General features: G+C 38.0%; 1 protein-coding gene across 1 annotated transcript; it reads right to left on the bottom strand.

The window, feature by feature from the left end:
* Positions 1-11,629: 11,629 nt before the first annotated feature.
* Positions 11,630-21,693, bottom strand: LOC145050604 (uncharacterized). Its single transcript, XM_078998828.1, has 2 exons — positions 19,884-21,693; positions 11,630-11,955 (listed from the first exon to the last, which is right to left on the bottom strand). Exons 1-2 carry the CDS (start codon positions 21,691-21,693, stop codon positions 11,630-11,632), a joined length of 2,136 nt encoding a protein of 711 aa, XP_078854954.1.

The following is a 21,693-nucleotide window of genomic DNA, read 5'->3' as shown; positions in this document are numbered from 1 at the left end:
GCAGTTTATTTGTATCACAAGTGTCGATATGAAGCTATATTACACTAAGAGATTAAAGGAGATGTAAATAACTAGTGTAAATGAATGTAAGGTCTGTTTATGCTTATGTTTATATATTGACGATGACATCCCAAAGTTTTAATATAAACAAAATACATTTCTTCGGAAATGCTTTGATAAAATATCATGTTTTCTTGGAGCAAACACCGCAATATTATTCTTTAAAATGAATACTCTGATTTTCAAATAAGCAAAAATAATTTTTTTTTAAAATGACCGTGAATTTAGGGATGTCACAGTTGGTAGCAGAGCATTAGTTTAAGCGAACTAGGAATAAGGATTTATTTCTAGACTTAAACTTAGAAATGCTAAGCAATGATTGTGAGATGAGTGACTTTTATATTTAGGAAATATGTCTAAATAGACACGAGCAATAGCTTATTTTAGGAAAGATTCCTAAATTGCTTTTATGTGATAAATGATTTATGATGTCATTATTTGATCGGATCTATGGTCTGTTGCCGATCGGATCTAGAAATTTTATGTGTTCAAATTTCTAAATGATTAATTACGGTATTAGAACTGGCATATAAATTTTCGGAGTGATAAGGAGATTTATACGTCTATCGTAAATAAAGCTTTCCTAATTCTCGTCACTACATATCGAACGTCTAATTTGGTGTATAGATCTACATGGTAAGAACTCGAATCCGATTCGGAAATGCTAATGCTAATCAGCGGCCTGTGATTGAGCATGCACCAGAGGTAGCAGATGCACCCGAGCCAATCACGATGGCAAGAGGCCAAGCAATGATTCGGGCTATGAGGAAAATGTTGCTTAATATGGATGGACCTACTGTGCCTATCGTGCAGCCCGAACTGAACGAAGAACTATCAAAGGAGGGAAATTATAGTCGTACTGTGAGTCAAGTTGGACCTCGAGTGGTCATGAGGAATGACCCAGACAGAAGGATTGATAGGGATGGGCACATGTATAAGAACTTCTTGGGTGCCAAACCACCAAGTCTTTATGCAAGCCCAAAGCCACTGGAAATTATGGACTAGATCTCCATGATGGAAATGGTATTTGAAAGCTGCAACTACAACGATAAACAAAAGACCGTCATTGCAGTCAGACAACTACAGATCGAAGTTTTAAGTTGGGGGAAGTTGTTGGCAGATACAATGTTGTAACGCCCGCAAATCTGGGCTAATCAAATTAGAGGCAATAGGAGTCGAAAATGACTTTTCGACAAAAGATTATTTAGAATAAATAATCTTAACCAAGTTGTAGAGTATGTCACAAGGTTTCCGTACATATAAGGAACGCCGAAATCCGAGTTATAACGAAGAAGTTATGACCCATCGAAGTTTTACGGCAAAACCGGCACGACACCGGGAAGCGTAAATAGTGAATTTACGATAGAGCGAGATTTAGCCTTAGCAATCTAAACAAAAGTCGTAGAATATGTTAAACTAAGAACATCGATAAAAAGAACGCCCAAATCTGACTTCGTATGAAGAAGTTATGATTTTTCGAAGTTTCGGACTAGCAGTGTACAGCCCGAAATTCGAATATTTGATCGAGCGGTTTTTAGCCGACATGACCTAAACGAGAATCGAAGATCTCGTTGAGAGTAGCGTAACGAGAAAAAAGATGGGCGAAAACGGATGTCGGATGAAGAAGTTATGAGGATTTAACGGACCAATCGTGTCCCGGCCCGTTAATAATATAAAATTTAAAATCGAGCCAAAATTAGCCGACGGAGTCTAAACGAAAGTTGTAGAGTACGTTCCCACCTTCGCGTGAATATAAAGAACGTCGAAAACGGAGGTCGTACGCGAAAGTTACGAATTTTTAAAGATGAGCATGCAAGTTGCGAAATCTGATGCGAGATAGATGACGTGGCCTCATCGCAGCCGTCCATCGTCGATCAACAGAGCGCCCTTCGGATCTCGCCACGTCGCCTCGCTTCGCTTTACGCCCCGCGTCGGAGTTCGGTACGCCCAGCGTACCCTCGGTCCTTATCCTCTTCCGAAGTGCGAGCCAGCTGGTGCGAGCTGGCGACCCAATCCGAGATTACGCCCAGCGTAGCTGCTGGACGCGCCGCGTAGTCCGAGGCTGCTGGGGCTATAAATAGCATGCGAGCCATTCCGAGTTTTTCACTCCAAATCCACTTCTTTCTCTCACTAGTTTCTCTCTCTAGCTCATCTAAACCCCCCTAAACCCTAGAAAAACCCCTTAGCACCCTAGGGAAGCCCCGAGGCTCCCGGAGTCCCGAGAAAAAGGAGTTTTTCGGTTTCGAAACGCTGCTCCAATTAAGTTCCGGTTTTCGATAAAATTCGCTGTTAGTGTGCTACGCTTACGCAATTTTTAATATAGCTTTCAAATAATTATAGGAATGTTATTAGGTCCTTAAAATAATTATTTGAGTTATTATTATGAGTTATATCGAGTATTATTAACGTTTAATAATACTCGGACTAATTAATTTGTCGCGGCTATCGTTAAACTAAACCCTAGTGGTATCGATACTAGGTTTTATCGAAGGAATATCGTTTTGAGAGTATCGAAGCGCTATCCGAGTGCTGAGTCACCACCTACTCAGGTGAGTGCATGGTCCCTTTCATCTTACACATAGATATGAAGTATTTTAATATAAATTACGTGCTATGTGCGCATATTGTTTGAATACTTGTTGTCTATGTTGGATGAATGATTTATACATGTTTTAAATGATTTAAACTGTATATTTATTTTATATCTACAAATATGTTGGGATAAAACATGGGTAGATGAAGTAGTTTGTGAGTGATGAAATAAAATTATGAGAGATAGGTGATGATAGGAAGGTGATGATAATTAGGTGAGGATAGATAGGTGATTATGAATCGGTGATGTAGGATACTACGACCTTGTCCGACAATGTGGAGATGTAGTCATCTACCAGACTATAGATGGCAACCACGGACTATTATAGACAACCCCGTGGAAACACCAGCAGGCTAGTAACCTGTAGGTGATGAATTACGAGTTCAGGCGATGTTGCAACTACGTATTCATGCGATGATAGTCTAACCCTTATTATGATGTACGAGTCCAGGCGATGTTGCGGCTACGTATTCATGCGATGATAGACCAACCCTTATCATGATTTACAAGTCCAGGTGATGTTGTGACTACGTAATCATGCGATGATACCCAAACACTTGCTAGACACATATTGAGGGAGTAATCCCCGGATTAGTATTGTCTATGCAATGTAGGCGATGATCCTTAGGTAAAGTTCGTAGGAACAATCACATAAGGAAATACGATGTAAGGAGATGAGAAGTAAATATGATATAGGAGATGACCCTTGAAATAATATCTTTAGGGAAGACTAAAAGAAGATAATGGGGATGGGTAATTGGGTTGATTGTTTGATTGTTTAAACATAATAACTATATTATTGTGGGTTGAAAACCCTATGTACTCACCAGGTTTCCCAACCTGACCCACTCAGTTTATTTACATCACAGGTGACGATATGAAGTGACATTACACTGAGAGATTTAAAGAGATGTAGATCACTAGTGTAAATAATTGTAAGTTCTGTTTATGCTTATGTTTCTGTATTAACAATGACATCCCAAACGTTTTAAAATGAAATAGATACGTTTCTTCGAAAATGTTTTAATAACGTATTTATCATGATTTTCTGGGAACAAATTCCGCAACCTTTTTATAAAACGAAGTACTCTGATTTTTATAAAGCATAAACAAAATCGGTCTTTTCTGGCCGTGATTTTTGGGGATGTCACAAATGTCATGGGGAGAAGCCATGCGGATGTATTGGGAAGCATTCATGGAGCAGTTGAAAATGCAATACTGCTCAGAGATAGATCTGATAGACCTAAACAACAAGTTTTAGAACCTGAAGAAAGGGAAGATGAGTTTTGATAAGTATGTCACCGCATTCACCGAGAGGATGAAGTTATTCCCCTACTTGGTGCCTACTGAACTCTCCAAGATAGATAGGTTTGCAAACGGATTGCCAACGAACTTTGGCCCAACGGTCAAAATGGAAACTACTTTGAAGACAACCGTTAGAGCAGCTAAGAATGTAAAGACCCAGATAAGAGAAAAATGTCTAGAAAAAGATAAGGTGGGAGAAAAGAGGAAGATGGAGGTATCCTCAAGATGTGGTAAGAAAGGAAGATTCTCGAAGTATAACCCGAATGACCAAAAGTATGGAGCCAAATGGTGTGAAAAGTGAAAGAAGAAGCACTATAGGAGATGCGACGTAGAAGTGACTTGTTACAAGTGTGGGAGGATCGGTCACTGTTCCAGACATTGTATGCTTAAGGATAAAGTATGCTACGGATGCGGAGACAAGGGGCATATGTCAAGAGATTTCCCGAACAAAAATGAAGCAGCAAGACCAAATATACCACCAAAGCCAAAGGCAAGAGCATTCCAGATGATCCTTGATGAAGTAGGCGACAATGCAAGGGATCAGGAGTAAGGGACTTTATATCTGAAGATCAAGATATAAAGTAGCCATGTGGATAACATCATTTGGTGTAGCCTATTAGAGGCATAGTATAGGGTGAAATTGAACATCTATGTAATTGTTTCAAGAAATAATATAAACCATGGTTTTGTTATCTGGTGTGTTAAATGACTATGAGAAATTTTTGTATGGTTACTTGGAGAACTGCGACACAATACTTGGGACAAGTATGAGTAGGTGTGAAAGGTAGTAGAGGCCAATACTACCGGAAACACAGGACTCATGCTTGGATTTAGTGCCTTACAAATGAACGTTTGCAGTTATGGATTGAGTGCCCTATAGATGGATATTGGTAGCTATGGACTTAGTGCTTAACAAATAACCTCGACAACTATGGACTTAGTGCCTGTTATATATAGACCCTAGCAGCAATGGACTTTACGCCTATTCCTTAAGACAATCCTTAGGAATGAATTAGTGAATAATAGATTGTTTTTAAGGTAGATCCTTAAGAAATAAAGAAGATAATAGGGATGGGTAATTAGGTTAATTGTTTGATGATGAAACATAATAACTTTATTCTTGTGGGTTGAAAACCCTATCTACTCACCAAGTTTTTTAACTTGACCCACTCAGTTTATTTGTATCACAGGTGTCGATACGAAGCTACATTACACTAAGAGATTAAATGAGATGTAAATTACTAGTGTAAATGAATGTAATGTCTGTTTATACTTATGTTTTTGTATTGACGATGACATCCCAAAGTTTTTAGATAAATAATATACATTTCTTCATAAATGCTTTGATAAAATATTGAGTAAATTACATGAATGGTCCCTATGGTTTGGGGTAATTTGCATGCTTGGTCCCTAACTTATTTTTTTTAACTCGGAAGGTCCCTACTATTTATTTTTGTTACATGCTTGGCCCCTATAGTTTGTTTTTATTATGCGCTTTGTCCCTATCTTACCTAAAAATACTATTATTTAAATAAGGAAAAATGGTAAGGTAGGTAAAGTAAGGTGAGGGAGGTGTGGTTGTGGGTGTGTTTATTTAAATAAATTAAAAAATTAAGGGCAAAATAGTATTTTTAGGTAAGACAGGGACCAAGCGCGTAACAAAAACAAACAGTAGGGACCTTCTGAGTTAAAAAATTAAGTTAGAGACCAAACGTGCAAATTACCCTAAACCATAGGGACCATTCATGTAATTTACTCTAAAATATTTATCATGTTTTCTGGGAGCAAATTCCGCAATATTATTCTTTAAAATGAATACTCTGATTTTCAAATAAGCATAAATAATTTTTTTTTAATTAGCGTGAATTTGAGGATGTTTACATAATCTAATCATCTTCTTATCTTTCAAGTTGGAATGTATAATCTATTACCCTTTCTCGTTTCTCATTAATATGTTTGCGTGCATTATCCAGTGATACATTGGATAGATGTCGATATTTAAGGAATTAAATGTCAAATGGTCAAACGAAGAAGAAACATAGAGCTTATAAACGATTATTATTGACTTCTGTCCAGGGAAACATTGTGTATGTAGAACTTGGTGATGCAACTGCTGTGGCAGATTCATCTGCTGACTACATTACCAGTTAATCATTTCCTCACACATGTAGTCAACGCATACAACCAAAGTCACTGTTGCTCAGATTATTGTCATACATTTTGTAATAGGGTAAGTGTATATACAAATAACTAAATTCATAAATAAAATTTAGATCCTTTAATGTTTGATTTCGGCCTTGAATTGATTTTCTGTGGCAGACAGTCTCCTGGAGCTCATAATGCTGTTTGGGCCCTTCATGAAGCTCTCAAGATTCACGTAAAAATACTTTGTTAGTATCTTTCTTAATATATTCATCTATTTTCAAATTAACAATTACTATGATATTTGATAAAAATGAATTATGTTATGTATATGACCGGCTGTCTTCGACATCCCATTGATATTTTTACAACCTATAAAACCAAGCTAATTCTAAGAAAAAAACTTTTTTTTTGTAGATAAATGATTTAATTATAAGGTATTTTCTTATTATTCTCATAGTTTTTGGTATGTCCATTTTATGTCATCTGGTTTTCCTTTCTCTATGTGTTTCATCAATCCCCATTTGCATAAACAGTGGCAGGTTATTTTTTAGAAAATGATATGTAAGATATCTATATTATTGGTGTCTTTTGTCTATGTACTACTATTATCAATTTTATTTTTGAATGCTAATCATGTCATCATATAACAACTCTTCTTTACTAGTTTTATATATAAAACACAGAAGCTTATTTATGTATATGCATATCAGGAGCATATCCATCTTTCAAGTTTGTATAATTCATTGTAATTTCATTATATATATATATATATATATATATATATATATATATATATATATATATATATATATATATATATATATATGGAAAAGTTCAATAGAGAACCATAATTATTGGTTATTCAAGGAACCAAATATTTTTTTTCAATTTCTAGAGCTTTTTCTTTATCGAAAAAAAAATCTAAAAATATCTAAATTCATATATTAACATTGTGAATGTGAAAATTATTTTTCGGATTCACCGTCTGAATCCGGATTCACGTTGTTAATTTTCAAAGATTCACATTGTGAATTTGACATAAAAAAATCAAATTTTATATCATTGGAAAAAGGATAAAAAGTTATGAATTTCTGTATTTTTAGTTTTTTGATAAAAAAAATAAGTTCTAAAAATTTAAAAAAAAAAAAAAAAAAAAAAAAAAAAAAAAAAAAAATTGGTTCCTTGGTTTCTTGGTTAATTTATTATGGTTCTCTATTCAACCTCACCTTAAATATATATAACTCAAAAGCCCATTTTTTTGTCTATGTATATGATGGGATGTCAAGTCCACCAAGTAAATTACATCATTTGTTTTTAAATAAACGTAATATAATGGTAAAAATAGGTATCGATCCTTGGGGAAATGGTTGTATTCAATCACCAATGCAAACTAAAAGAACTATTGTAAATAAACTAACTAACTACAATTAAACTAAAGGGGGGGGGGGGGGGGAGGGGGTGTTTGATTACTTGAAAACTAAAAGACTTGAATAACTCAAAACTTGCAATTAAGCAAGATAGTGAGATGCTCAAATATTGGAGAGAGTTGGTTAACTAAGGCAATTCAACACAATGAACGTTTGTGTGTTTATCATTAGGATTCAACATGAAGCTTATCATTCATCCCAAATTGGTTATAACAATCATGAAGCATGATATGCCAAGATTCCTCTTAGGTAGTATGGAGGTTGGGGAAGCCCACAACACACCTTCTTAATCAATATCAAGGGTTTAATTGAAACAATTGAACCCAAGAAGTTAATTAGCCTTAAGAAAGAAGGAATCCACAATTCCTAGAGGATGTCAATGCTTACACATCCATAAAGGAGCTATGATTCATAAACTAGAGATAATTTTTACCATCATAAAGTTTTTGTTCTATGTCAATTCAATGATTCAATACAAAACCAAAGAAATAAACTAACATTAGCTCATCCAAGTGCCAAGCTCATGATCAAAGCATTAAACAAGCATAAGAAATATGATCTAGAACCATAAACATAAGATAACTGATAATCTAGAATGAATCCTTCAAAAACCCACAAACATTCAAAGGTTTTAAGCCAAAGTCAACCAAAATAGTGAGTTTAACCACTCATGGCAATAGAACAACAATCACAAAAGTCTAATTGCATAAAGAAACTACCAATCTCCTGGAAAGACGAAAAGAAATGAGTCTTCAAGCTCCAAAATCACCTCCTACAGGTCTCCAATGGTGAAAAATCGAGAGTCCAGCTGATGGATCTTATCCCCCTAAGGTTATGGTGTGCCAAATGACCAAAATGCCCAAACTGGGCAGTTGCGCGGGTACCCGCACGACAAAAATTTCACCCACGCAAATGTTGCTGTAATATTATTGGTCCTTCATTCCTCCACTCCACCCTTCCACTACCAAAGATTCCTTTGGTCCCCTCCATATCCATGTAATTCAAATCAGCCAATCATCTTTCATCTTCAAATGTGGATGCTCCAAACCCAAAATTAATTATCCATGATCCATCTTCACAAGCCCACTTCATCCAAGCCTTTATCTTTTTAAGCCCAAATCTCCTTTGGTGGATCTGCCAAGCCCAATAGCGCCTCAAGAGCCCACAAGTCCATCTTCACTGTAATCCACAATCGCAATAAGCTCCAAAACCCTGCAAGATTCCTCATGCAAACTAAAAAGTCCACGATACGATCCATGATAAAGAAAATAAAGAATATACAATGCAATACTAATTAAAAGAGCTAAAAATCTAAAATAAACTAATAAAAATAAGGAAATAAAATAAGCTATCAAATCACCCCAAGCTTAAACCTAACTTGTCCTCAAGTTAGAACAAGACTAAAATGGAAAAAGAAAGATACCATAGAGCTTGGTCAACATTAGTTAACATGGTCAAAATTAGTCCTTCAATGGAACCTATGCATCTTCAAAATGTTCCCCGCTTTAGAACCATAAACTACATTCTTAACCACTTGATGGGCGAATAGATCACGGCTGGATGCGGTCGCGGTGTGCAAGACAAAGGAAACAGAGATGCGCCCAGTGGGGGCACTTTAAATCACCAATGTAGACCATAATGCACGAAGGAAAGGCGCCTCTTCACACACTATGATTCCTACATTTGTCAGGCTAAAGTATATAATATGAAATAGGGTTTTTGCAGCACGGCATCCGGGCAAACATCTGGTTTCAGAGGCTTCTCCCTTGTATTGTCCTTTACACTCTACCGTCTCATCGTCGGGGCCTTTTCTCACCAAAAATCGAAAATAAAATAAAATAAAGAAAAATTCTACTTAACCTAAATCTAAACCTAACAACTCAAATCTTCAATCTTGAACTTCTATTATTTGGATTTCAACCTCTTTGTTGTTTGATCTTCTGTCTTCTTATTTCTCTCCTTTTTTTTTCACTTTTCCAGTTTCCTTCAATTTTTTGTGTTTTCTTCTTGGAAGGTCTAAGGAATTTCACCATGTAACATAGGACTCCAATAGTGAAAATTAAGTGATAGATAGAGGCTTAACACGAACACCTAATGATCATTGACAATGTGTCAAGATCTACTAAATGGTTGGGAAATGACTCAAAAATGGGTGTAACCGAAAAAACTTGGTCCCAAAAGATGTGAATTTGGGGACCCACTTCAAAGTTCATCAAGCACCTCAATGAAAGGTGTGATAAACAAAATCTATCTAACTATCTACTCTAGACCCCTAGAAAAATGATAACCTATCCTAAAAAGGTGGTGAGAATCTAACTAAGCAAGGCTCGGAAGAGACTCGGGAGTACTAAGGGGTACTCCCTCCAAAACAAAATGTGAGTCTTTAATATCTTCAATGTCTTCAAAATACCTTACCGGGCCAATCTTTGCTCACACACATTGGCATGACCAACCACATCCCTCCGCACCTAGACCCAATCAAGCTACTTGCATCTGACCCCCACACAAGTGGTCTCAAAGTGGTCTGTGAGGCTCAAAATGTGCTCCACTTATCAAATACAAGGAATTCCATATCAAGACCCAGGACCAATCTATGATTCAATACTTATGACTCGGCGCTATGGTACCTATAGGGATGAGAAGACAAGAGAGAACAAAAATGCATGAACATAAACTAGAATGCATCTAAAAAGTATGAAAATTAGAAAAGAAAGAAATAAAATATGCAATATATTTTTTAATTTTTCATGCAATTTTTATGAATGACCTAAATGAGTTACTCTAAATGCAACTATATACAACCTAAATGCAATAATAAAAAAATAAAAAAATAAAGAATACCTTACCCCAAGCTTAAAATTAAGCATTGTCCTCAATGCTTAGGATGAGAGTAAGGAAGGATCATACCGGGATCAAGGATGGGAGAAGAAGAATCACCAATATTCAACTGACTTAAGTGATCCGCAACTAGGTTTTCGGCACCACTTTTGTCTTTTATCTCAAGATCGAATTCTTGTAAGAGAATAATCCACCGAATCAACCGTGGCTTGGCATCTTTCTTGTTCATGAGATATTTCAAGGCGGCATGGTCGGAGTACACAATCACTTTTGTCCCGAGAAGGTATTGCCGGAATTTCTCCAATGCGAATACAATTGCTAGAAGTTCTTCCTCGGTGGTGGAATAATGGACTTGAGCATTATCTAAGGTTTTGGAGGCGTAGTAGATAACATGTGATGCTTTGCCCTCCTTTTGACCTAAAACCGCTCTAATAGCAAAATTGCTTGCATCACACATAATTTCAAAAGGAAGATCCCAATTTGGAGGTTGGATGATTGGAGCGGATGTGAGCAAGTCTTTGAGTTTGTCAAAGGCTTCTTGGTATGAAACATTGAAGTCGAAGTCAACATCTTTTTGAAGAAGGAGGCACATTGGTCGCGTAATCTTCAAGAAATCTTTGATAAACCTTCTATAGAATCTCGCATGGCCCAAGAAAGATCGCACTTCTCTAACACATGTTGGGTAAGGAAGGGTTTGGATGACATCAATTTTTGCTTTATCAACTTCAATTCCCTTTTTGGAGACAATATGACCCAAGATGATGCCTTGATTGACCATAAAGTGACACTTCTCAAAGTTTAACACCAACTTTTTCTCAATGCATCTTTTCAAAATCTTTTTAAGATTATCCAAGCATTCGTCAAATGAATTGCCATACACTGTAAAGTCGTCCATAAATACCTCAATTATATTCTCTACATACTTGGAAAAAATGCTCACCATGCATCTTTGGAATGTGGCGGGGGCATTGCATAATCCAAATGGTATTTGTTTGTAGGCAAACGTGCCAAAGGGGCATGTGAAGGTCGTCTTGTCTTGATCTTCGGGAGCAACGAGTATTTGATGAAAACCCGAGTATCCATCGAGACAACAATAGTGTGACTTGCCCGCCAATCTCTCGAGCATTTGGTCGATGAAAGGAAGAGGAAAGTGATATTTTCTTGTGCTTGAATTCAACTTTCGATAATCAATGCATACCCTCCATCCATTTTGAACTCGAGTGGGTACCATTATTCCTTTGTTACTCTCAACAACCGTGATTCACATTTTCTTGGGAACCACTTGAACCGGACTAACCCACTTTAAGTCGGAAATCGGGTAAATCATATCCGCATCAAGGAGTTTTATTATCTCTTTCTTGACAACTTCCATTGTGGGAGGATTTAATCGTCTTTGAGCTTCCCTCCTAGGCTTACAATCGTCTTCCATGAGTATCTTGTGAGTGCATACATTAGGGCTTATTCCCTTAATGTCCGCTATTGTCCACCCCATGGCCTCTTTATGATCTTTCAAAACTTCAATCAATTGGTTTTCTTCAAAGTCTTTTAATCGAGAAGAGATGATCACCGGTAAAGTTTCATCTTGACCTAGATAAGCATATTTCAAATGGCTAGGTAAGACTTTGAATTCAAGTGTGGGTGGGTGGATTATGGAAGGTGGCATCTTGTTTGTGATGGGTTTTGAGCATTCTAACACTTCCTAAGTGTACATGCAACCCTAATAACCTTGGATCTATGTTTGTCTAATTATCATGCAAAGTTGAATTCCAAGGTTATATTCCTATCTAGCATACATGGGGAACAACTTTAACTTGAATCATAGATAGAATAACTTACCTTGTTGTTGCTTGTGTTCCTTGAAACCTTGTGAGCCTAGCACCCCAAGTGTGATGCCTCAAATGCTTCACACAACACCAAATGCTCTTGGAAAGACTCTTGAGATAACACACACTTCTCAAAATCGGCCAAGCCCTCTAGTTTCTTAGTGTTCAACTTGTGTAGCCAATTTTGTGGAGAATGGGACTCTTATATAGTGTTGGCACATCTAGGGTTACACCATGTAAACCCTAATGTGTCATGACTCTTCATTTCCATGACCCATGGGTTTGTAACTCCCATGGAGCATCCATGGAGCATCCTATGGGTAGAACCCAACTTGATAATCCATGGAGCCTTTTAGCCCACTATACAAGATATGGATGATTTACATAACCAACCCATATTTAATTAGTTATCCTTTGATCACTTAATTAATTCCAAATTAATTCTTTGATCAACTAATAATATTATTAATATATTAGAACTTATAATATATTAATAATCTCCAAGTGTTATTTCTCTCATTTAGTCTATCCAATTGCATGGTGCCATGCAACCCAAATGGACCATGCCGGGTCGGGTCAAGTACAAGCCCGAAATAGTTATGGACTTAGACACCTTATCCAACAGTCTCCCACTTGGATAAGTCTAATAACTATATCTCTAGTACTTCAGGAACCGACCGGCAATCGTAGCTCTTTCAAGGTCTCTCGGAACTGAGAAGATGATGATACGCCATTTAAGATAAGTGATCATATAATCCTCTGTTCTAGATATCAGCCGGACAAATACATGGAACATGTCTTGCTTATTGTCTAGCATTTGTTTCCCGATTTCCGATTTGTTTGACTTAGAACTTAATTGAACACATCAACTTAGTTCTGACCGGGCCCGGTACATGGGTCAAAACAAAATCATCGAGGGGCCCAGATATCAGCTTCTAATCCAAGAAGGAACAGATAAACTTCGACTCATATGTTTGTTCTACCACTTATTGAATTACACACAAAAGTACGTTTTATAACATCGAGTTACCAATGCGGTTTCGTACAGTCAATGCATAACCAACTTGTAAGTAACAAATCATATCTCTAGGTTTGAAGACTTATATGATATTACCGTCTCACGATCACTCGAGATAAAATTCCATGAAGTGATTCCAGTGAGCGTGGGTTGTGTCCAATGCTCAGAACTTATGAGCACTCATGATTGTTGTAGCCTTGTCCAAGACCTCTACAACCAAACATGACAGTCTTGATTCATATCTACTTCCAACATATGACCGACTGTGGAGGTTTGAATAATATGTTATACCAAACAAAATTATTCTGGAAGTCAAAACATGCAAAAGAAATATAGTAAACGATTGACAAGAGATAGCAACACTTTACTCATAAATAAAACACCTTTTATTCATCATCAAATGTCAATTACACTTTACAAATTTCCGGGTTATCTAACTACTAAAACTTATATCATCCTTCAGCCCTATGCTCCGAGCATGCTGAAGATGCTTAACCCTACTCAGTCCCTTTGTGAGGGGATCTGCTGGGTTCTCATCCGATGATACCCTCTTTGCCACGAGGAGTCCTTCTTTGATCCGATGTCTGATGAAATGGTATTTTCTGTCGATGTGTCTGGATCTCCCGTGATCCCTTGGTTCCTTGGCTAAGGCAACAGCACTTTCACTATCACAGAAAATTTCCATTGGCTCTTTAATAGTTGGTACAACTCCAAGGTCTCCAATGAAGTTCTTCAGCCATATCGCCTCCTTTGCTGCCTCGCTAGCTGCAATATACTCTGATTCACAAGTAGAATCTGCCACTGTCTCTTGCTTGGAACTCTTCCAAGAAATTGCTCCTCCGTTTAGGGTAAAGACCCAACCCGACTGAGAGCGGTAAAGACCCAGTGCCTTGCCAGGGTTCGCCTGATACCTGCTAACCATGCTCAAGGCAAAAGCTACATCGGGTCGAGTACACGTCATAGCGTACATGATCGATCCTACAGCCGAAGCGTAAGGTGTTCGACTCATTTCTGCTATCTCAGCCTCAGTTCTAGGGCTTTGTGTCTTACTCAATCTGGTGTTACTCTGGATGGGTAACTCTCCTTTCTTGGAATCCTGCATGCTGAATCTCTTCAGCACCTTATCCAAGTAGGTACTCTGACTAAGTCCAATTAGTCTTTTACTCCGATCTCTCAAGATTCTTATCCCTAAAATATAGGCAGCTTCACCAAGATCCTTCATAGCGAAACACTTCCCAAGCCAGGACTTTACTTCCTGCAGGGTTGGAATGTCGTTTCCTATGAGTAGTATGTCATCCACATACAATACCAAAAAGCTAACTATACTCCCACTAGCCTTGACATACACACAAGATTCATCTTCACTCCTAGAAAAGCCAAATTCCTTGACCTTTTCATCAAAGCAAAGATTCCATCTGCGAGGTGCTTGCTTCAATCCATAAATGGATTTCTCAAGCTTACACACTCTATTAGGGTACTCGTTGCTGACAAAACCCTCTGGCTGACTCATGTAAACATCTTCAGCCAACTTTCCATTAAGGAAAGCGGTTTTGACATCCATTTGCCATATTTCATAATCATGAAATGCAGCTATGGCTAACAGAACCCGAATAGACTTAATCTTGGCTACCGGAGAAAAGGTCTCATCATAATCCACTCCAGGAATTTGAGAGAAGCCCTTTGCAACCAGTCTATCCTTATAAGTGTGTACTTTACCATCCATGTCGGTCTTCTTCTTGAAGACCCATTTGCACCCTACTGTCTTACGACCTGGTACATTTTCAACCAAGTTCCAAACTTTATTGTCATACATGGATTGTATCTCGCTATCCATAGCCTCTTTCCATTTAGCAGACTCGGGGCCTGCCATGGCTTCCTCGTAGCTGTTAGGGTCATCTTGACTTACTAGTGTCTCATCACTAATAAGTGTCTCACCTTCTGCAGTAATATGAAATCCATAGTAATGCTCAGGTGCACTCCTAACTCTCGTGGAACGTCTCAGAGGTACAGATTTGTCAATTGGCTCAATAGGAGTTTCCTCCTCAAGTTGAGGGCTAGAGTTTGAAGTTCCTTCACCGCTTGATTCTTGAATTTCTTCAAGATCAATTTGCCTCCCACTGTCTCCTTGGCTTATAAACTCTCTTTCTCGAAAGACACCTCTTCTTGCTACAAAGACCGCATTGTCACTAGGTCTGTAGAAGAGGTAACCAAAGGATCGCTGTGGGTAACCGATGAAAATACACCTCTCGCTTCGAGGTTCAAGCTTATCATGAGTCTCGCATCTCACGAAAGCCTCGCAACCCCAAATCTTGATGTGGTCTAGTTTAGGTACTTTACCAGTCCACATCTCGTGAGGAGTTTTGGCAACTTTCTTTGTAGGGACTAGATTAAGAATATGGGCGGCAGTCTCTAAGGCATACCCCCAGAATGAGATTGGTAGCGTAGCTCGACTCATCATGGAACGAACCATATCTAGCAAGGTTCGATTACGCCTCTCAGCCACACCATTCAACTGTGGTGTCCTGGGAGGTGTCAATTGTGAGACTATCCCACATTCCCTTAGATAATCGAGGAACTCTGAACTAAGATACTCACCACCACGATCGGATCGAAGCATCTTAATGTTCCTGCCCAATTGATTCTCGACTTCCTGTTTAAATTCCTTAAACCTCTCGAAAGTCTCTGACTTATGCTTGATCAAGTAGACATATCCATATCTACTATAATCATCAGTAAAAGTCAAATAATAACGATTAGCATCCCTTGTGGCATGTTTGAATGGTCCACACACATCCGTGTGTATAAGGTCCAACAAACCTTCACCCCTCTCACACGAACCTGTGAAGGGTGACTTTGTCATTTTACCAAGTAAGCATGATTCGCAACTATCATCTGACTTTAGGTCAAACGACTCCAAGACTCCATCCTTTTGGAGTTGGCCTATGCGCTTCTTGCTTATATGTCCAAGACGACAATGCCATAATGATGCTTTATCCAAGTTATTATTAGTAGAATCAATACACAAAACATTATTTCCTAAGTTATCAACAACAGATACAGCTTCATACACACCATCACAAGGTAATGCTTTAAAATAAAGAATATTATTAAAGAAAGCATCAATAGAACCAACTTCATTATTAAATGAAAAGGTAAACCCTTGTTTGTACAAAGCATGGAAGGAAATAATATTTCTTGCCATTCCTGGCGAATAACAACACTTATTCAGATCTAAACTAAACCCACTACTTAGCGATAAAGTATAAACTCCAATCTTGGTAACAGGTATAGCTTTCCTATTCCCCATGATCAAGTTTATCCTTCCTTGCTCCACATCCTCACTTCTTCTTAGTCCCTGCAAGTCACAACAAATGTGAATACCACACCCGGTATCAAGGACCCAAGAATTAGAATGGGGTGAGTTATTAGAAATGATAGTGTAAATACCTGCATGGTTGGGTTTAACTTTCCCATCCTTCACATCTTGCTGGTATTTTGGGCAGTTCCGCTTCCAATGAGCTTTTTCATGGCAATAGAAGCACTCAGCCTCTTTTGGGTCAGAAGAAGGAGTAATGAAACCTTTCTTGGTTCCACTTGAAGAAGAGCCATCAAGGGTCCGAGCCTTGGTACCCTTCGAGGATCTCTTTCTCTTCCTCCATCGATTCTTCCCAATTGCCAAAACCGGAGTAGAGTTTTGAGTAGGAGTGATAGCAACCGAATTCCCCTTAAGACCTGATTCTGCGGTCTTGAAAAGTCCCTGAAGTTTGCTGAGGGTGACTTCTTCCTTGTTCATGTGATATGTCATGCGGAATTGATCATAGCACGATGGTAAGGAATGCAAAATAATATCTATTGCAAGATCCTCCGGGAAGTTCACATTAAGCTTCAGCAAACGATCCACATACCTTTGCATTTTCTGCATGTGGCTCGTGACGGATTCCCCGTCCTTCATCATGGTTGTTATCATGGAGCAGATGATTTCATACCTCTCTTGTCTTGCACTTTGATGGTATCTTTCCATCAAATCTTGGTGCATGTCATTAGGGTAGAAATCCTCATAAGACTTTTGGAGTTCCGCTGTCATCGTGGCCGTCATGATGCAAGCCACTTTCGTAGCATCCCTTTTATGTGCCCGAAATTCAGCGATCTCCTGAGGAGTTGCAGTGGACTCATCAATCTTCTTAAGCTCCTTGTCAAGGACATATTCTTTGTCCTCGTAGCGGGTAATCATCCTGATGTTTCTGATCCACTCATTGAAGTTGGATCCATCAAAGGTGACTTTCCCACACAAGTTCATAAGGGTAAAGGAGCCATTAGGACTAGAGCCAGAAGCATTGTTGAAAGACATCTGAAGGAAGGAGGACAAGATTAGTTTAGATATAAGAGAGTCCTTAATAAAACACCCAAATGTAATATTAAGGCTAGGATCCAATCACAATATAATATAACTTAGAAGAGGTATGTCGTAATCTAAGCTATATCATATTTGAAAGGTAGGTGAATGACGATTCACCAATTTCCACCACGAAAACCGCAATATTTTAGTATTAGGTTTTTGAATGGTTCTTAGAAATTCCTAGATTCTTTGAGATTCAATGAACTTTTCAAAGGCATGTTTCAATCTCGAGTGTACCCTCCAAGTTTTGTGACTGGGATACCGAGGATCACAAAACGAGGTGTGAAGTAACCATGCAAATCACTTGGTACCCTTAAAGTTTATCACTCAATCGATGTGCCGGTAAACCACACACGCTCCATCGATACTATAATAAACCCTAAGTCACCCTTTACCTACCTTGTTAAGTCCAAGTTAGTGTGCCGGTTAACCACACACGCTCCACCAACGACTTAATCAAAGTGTAAAGTGTAATTTCATGGAATAGCACCTTATTCACATTTTTCCTAAAGTAACTAAGATTGGGAATTTAATAAAACATTTAGTTACTTTATAATATTCATCATACTTTGAATAAGAATTAATAAGTCCTTGTCTTACCCGTTCGGCTAACGACCCTCCACCGATCAAGCAAGCGGTGGGTGAGAGTGGACACCCATTAAGTCACCATTTTATAGGCAACAACCTTATACCCACCTTATAGACCGGCTTCGTGAATGAGGCGTACTAGCGGTAAGACGACTTTGTTCTTATACATATATATATATATATATATATATATATATATATATATATAATTATTAAATCATAGTAATATAAGTATAAGGGTTGAATTTTAACTTTTAAAATTCTAGGGGTTGGAACTAAAGTTTTAACTTAACTTTACTTGTTCCAAAACTTGAGGGCAAGTTTTGTAAACTTTCAAAACTTTTCGTTTCTTGTAACTTATGAGTTTAATAGAGTAATAAAGTGAGGACTTTTCATTTTTCCTAACTCTTGTGTTCTTTTAATGGTTTTTAACCCAAGAGACTTTTGGTTTTCCATAACTTGAGGACAAGTTATGCACTCCATTAAAACACATTATGATCATGAATTAATCTACCACATAGGTTACAAATAATTCCTATGATCATCTAAACATCATAAGAACAAGAATATGAATATGAACACTTTCAAGAATCAAAATCACATTTAATCTTTGTAATTTTGATAACTAGTTGTTGTAAATGAGTTAGAAAAGACATTACACCTTCTAAAACAAGTTTTCAAGTACCAAAACATTTTAGGGTAATGATTCTAATCCATTTCCAGCAACTCAAGTCGAAATTCTGCACTCTGTCGACCCTACTCGCCGAGTGCATAAACCTACTCGCCGAGTAGGTTGAAGATACACATGAACTCGACGAGTCCTCCCCATGGACTCGCCGAGTCCATCAGTCAGACAGCAAAAATTTCGACTTTCTTCAACTTTTAAGCACAAATAACAAACAAACAAACCTAGGCTATGATACCACTGATGGGTTTTGAGCATTCTAACACTTCCTAAGTGTACATGCAACCCTAATAACCTTGGATCTATGTTTGTCTAATTATCATGCAAAGTTGAATTCCAAGGTTATATTCCTATCTAGCATACATGGGGAACAACTTTAACTTGAATCATAGATAAAATAACTTACCTTGTTGTTGCTTGTGTTCCTTGAAACCTTGTGAGCCTAGCACCCCAAGTGTGATGCCTCAAATGCTTCACACAACACCAAATGCTCTTGGAAAGACTCTTGAGATAACACACACTTCTCAAAATCGGCCAAGCCCTCTAGTTTCTTAGTGTTCAACTTGTGTAGCCAATTTTGTGGAGAATGGGACTCTTATATAGTGTTGGCACATCTAGGGTTACACCATGTAAACCCTAATGTGTCATGACTCTTCATTTCCATGACCCATGGGTTTGTAACTCCCATGGAGCATCCTATGGGTAGAACCCAACTTGATAATCCATGGAGCCTTTTAGCCCACTATACAAGATATGGATGATTTACATAACCAACCCATATTTAATTAGTTATCCTTTGATCACTTAATTAATTCCAAATTAATTCTTTGATCAACTAATAATATTATTAATATATTAGAACTTATAATATATTAATAATCTCCAAGTGTTATTTCTCTCATTTAGTCTATCCAATTGCATGGTGCCATGCAACCCAAATGGACCATGCCGGGCCGGGTCAAGTACAAGCCCGAAATAGTTATGGACTTAGACACCTTATCCAACAGTTTGGAGAATGAGATAAGACAACTTGAGAAACATCCTTTTTTGTAGAGTTGTTAAGTTCTAAAGTCTTCACAATCTCTTCAACTTCGGAGTCCAATATATACATGTCCAATGTTTTCTTCAAACTTTCAACATCAAAACTCATGTTGAGAACCATCTTCAAAAGATCCCCATGTGATAACTCGAATAATTCTTGGGTGATTGGTTCAATCACATCAACTCGATATAATGGAGAAATGTTGTTAGGGTATCTCATGGCTTCAAAGATGTTGAAATGAATGATCTCTCCATCAAATTCCATTGTGATCTTCCCATTATGGACATCAATAATTGTGTGAGCGGTATTCATGAAAGGTCTTCCAAGAAGGATCATAGATGACTTGGAAGGGGTCTTCTCTTCAAGGTCAATGACATAGATGTCCGCGGGAAATACTAGTTGATTGACTTGAACTAGTACATCCTCCAACACGCCTCTTGGAAATACACTTGACTTGTTCGCTAATTGAATGATGACTCCGGTTTCTTCCAAAGGTCCAACATTAAGAGATTGAAAAACTAAGTAAGGCATTACATTGATTGAGGCTCCAAGATCTAACATGGCACTTTCAACATGTAAATCACCAATGGTACAAGGAATAGCAAACATGCCCAGATCCTTGCATTTGGGCGGAAGCTTCTTTTGGATAACCACGGACACATTGGCATTGACTTGAATCTTTTCATCCGCCTTAAACTTCCTCTTATCAGTGCACAAATCCTTAAGAAATTTGGCATAGCGCGGAATCTGCTTTATGGCATCCAATAGTGAAATGTTGATTTGAACTTTTCGGAAAGTCTCAAGAATTTCTTTCTCTTCCTCTTGTTTCTTGGAAAAGGCTAACCGATAAGGGAAAGGTGGTGGTATGACCAATGGCTTGATAGGCTTGTTGGAAGAGTCGGGTTGATCAATGTTTGGAACAACCGGTTCCTTTGGAGGAACTACAACCTTCGGAGGATCAACAACAATAACCTCATCCTCTTCTTCGCTTGAAACTCTTTTAGGGTTGCTTTCTCCAAGTGTTTTCCCACTTCTCAAAGTTATGGCACTCACATTGGGATTCTTCTCAGTTTGAGATGGAAGTTTTCCCGTTTGTTCCATCTTGTTGAGAGCGGTGGCCAAGTCTCCAATTTGTGCTTGAATGTTTGAGAAAGTGTTCTTGGTCTCCTGTTGAAATTGGGTTTGGCTTTGAGCAAGAGAAGTGACAAGTTCTTGAAGGCTCATTTGGTGGGTACCACTTAATTGGCCTTGTTGATGATGTGGTTGGTAATTTGTAGGGGTATAAGAGGTTTGTGGATATGGAGGTCTTTGGGATTGATATTGCGGATGTTGAGGTCTCATCAAAATGTTTGGTGGATTTTGCTTTGGTGGGTATGGATTGTTTAGGTTATTCCTCAAATTTGGGTTGAAATTGTTTTGAAATCCCGTGGGTCTTGGTTGACTTTGATATCCGCTCATTGAATTCACATCTTCCGGTTCACTTCCAAGTGTGGGGCACTTATCCGTGTAATGCCCCGTCATGGCACAAATACCGCATACCATCAATTGTTGACCACTTCCCACCACCATTTGACTTAGCACATTATTCAAGTCCAAGAGCTTTGATTCCAAGTGTTGAGTGTTGCTAACTTCACCAACCACTTGTGGAGAATTTCTCTTCATGTCATTTCGAGTCCCAAAGTTCCTTTGATTTTGAGAAATGGTGCCAAAAAGTGATCGGATTTCGTGAGGTGTCTTGTTGAAGATGTCACCACCACTTGAAGCATCGATCAT

This window comes from Lactuca serriola, chromosome 5 (genome assembly GCF_051521515.1).
Source record: "Lactuca serriola cultivar US96UC23 chromosome 5, Lser_US96UC23_V15, whole genome shotgun sequence".
Taxonomy (NCBI): Eukaryota; Viridiplantae; Streptophyta; class Magnoliopsida; order Asterales; family Asteraceae; genus Lactuca; species Lactuca serriola.
The sequence above is the reverse complement of the archived record's forward strand: the minus strand, read 5'-3'. Positions and strand labels throughout refer to the sequence as shown.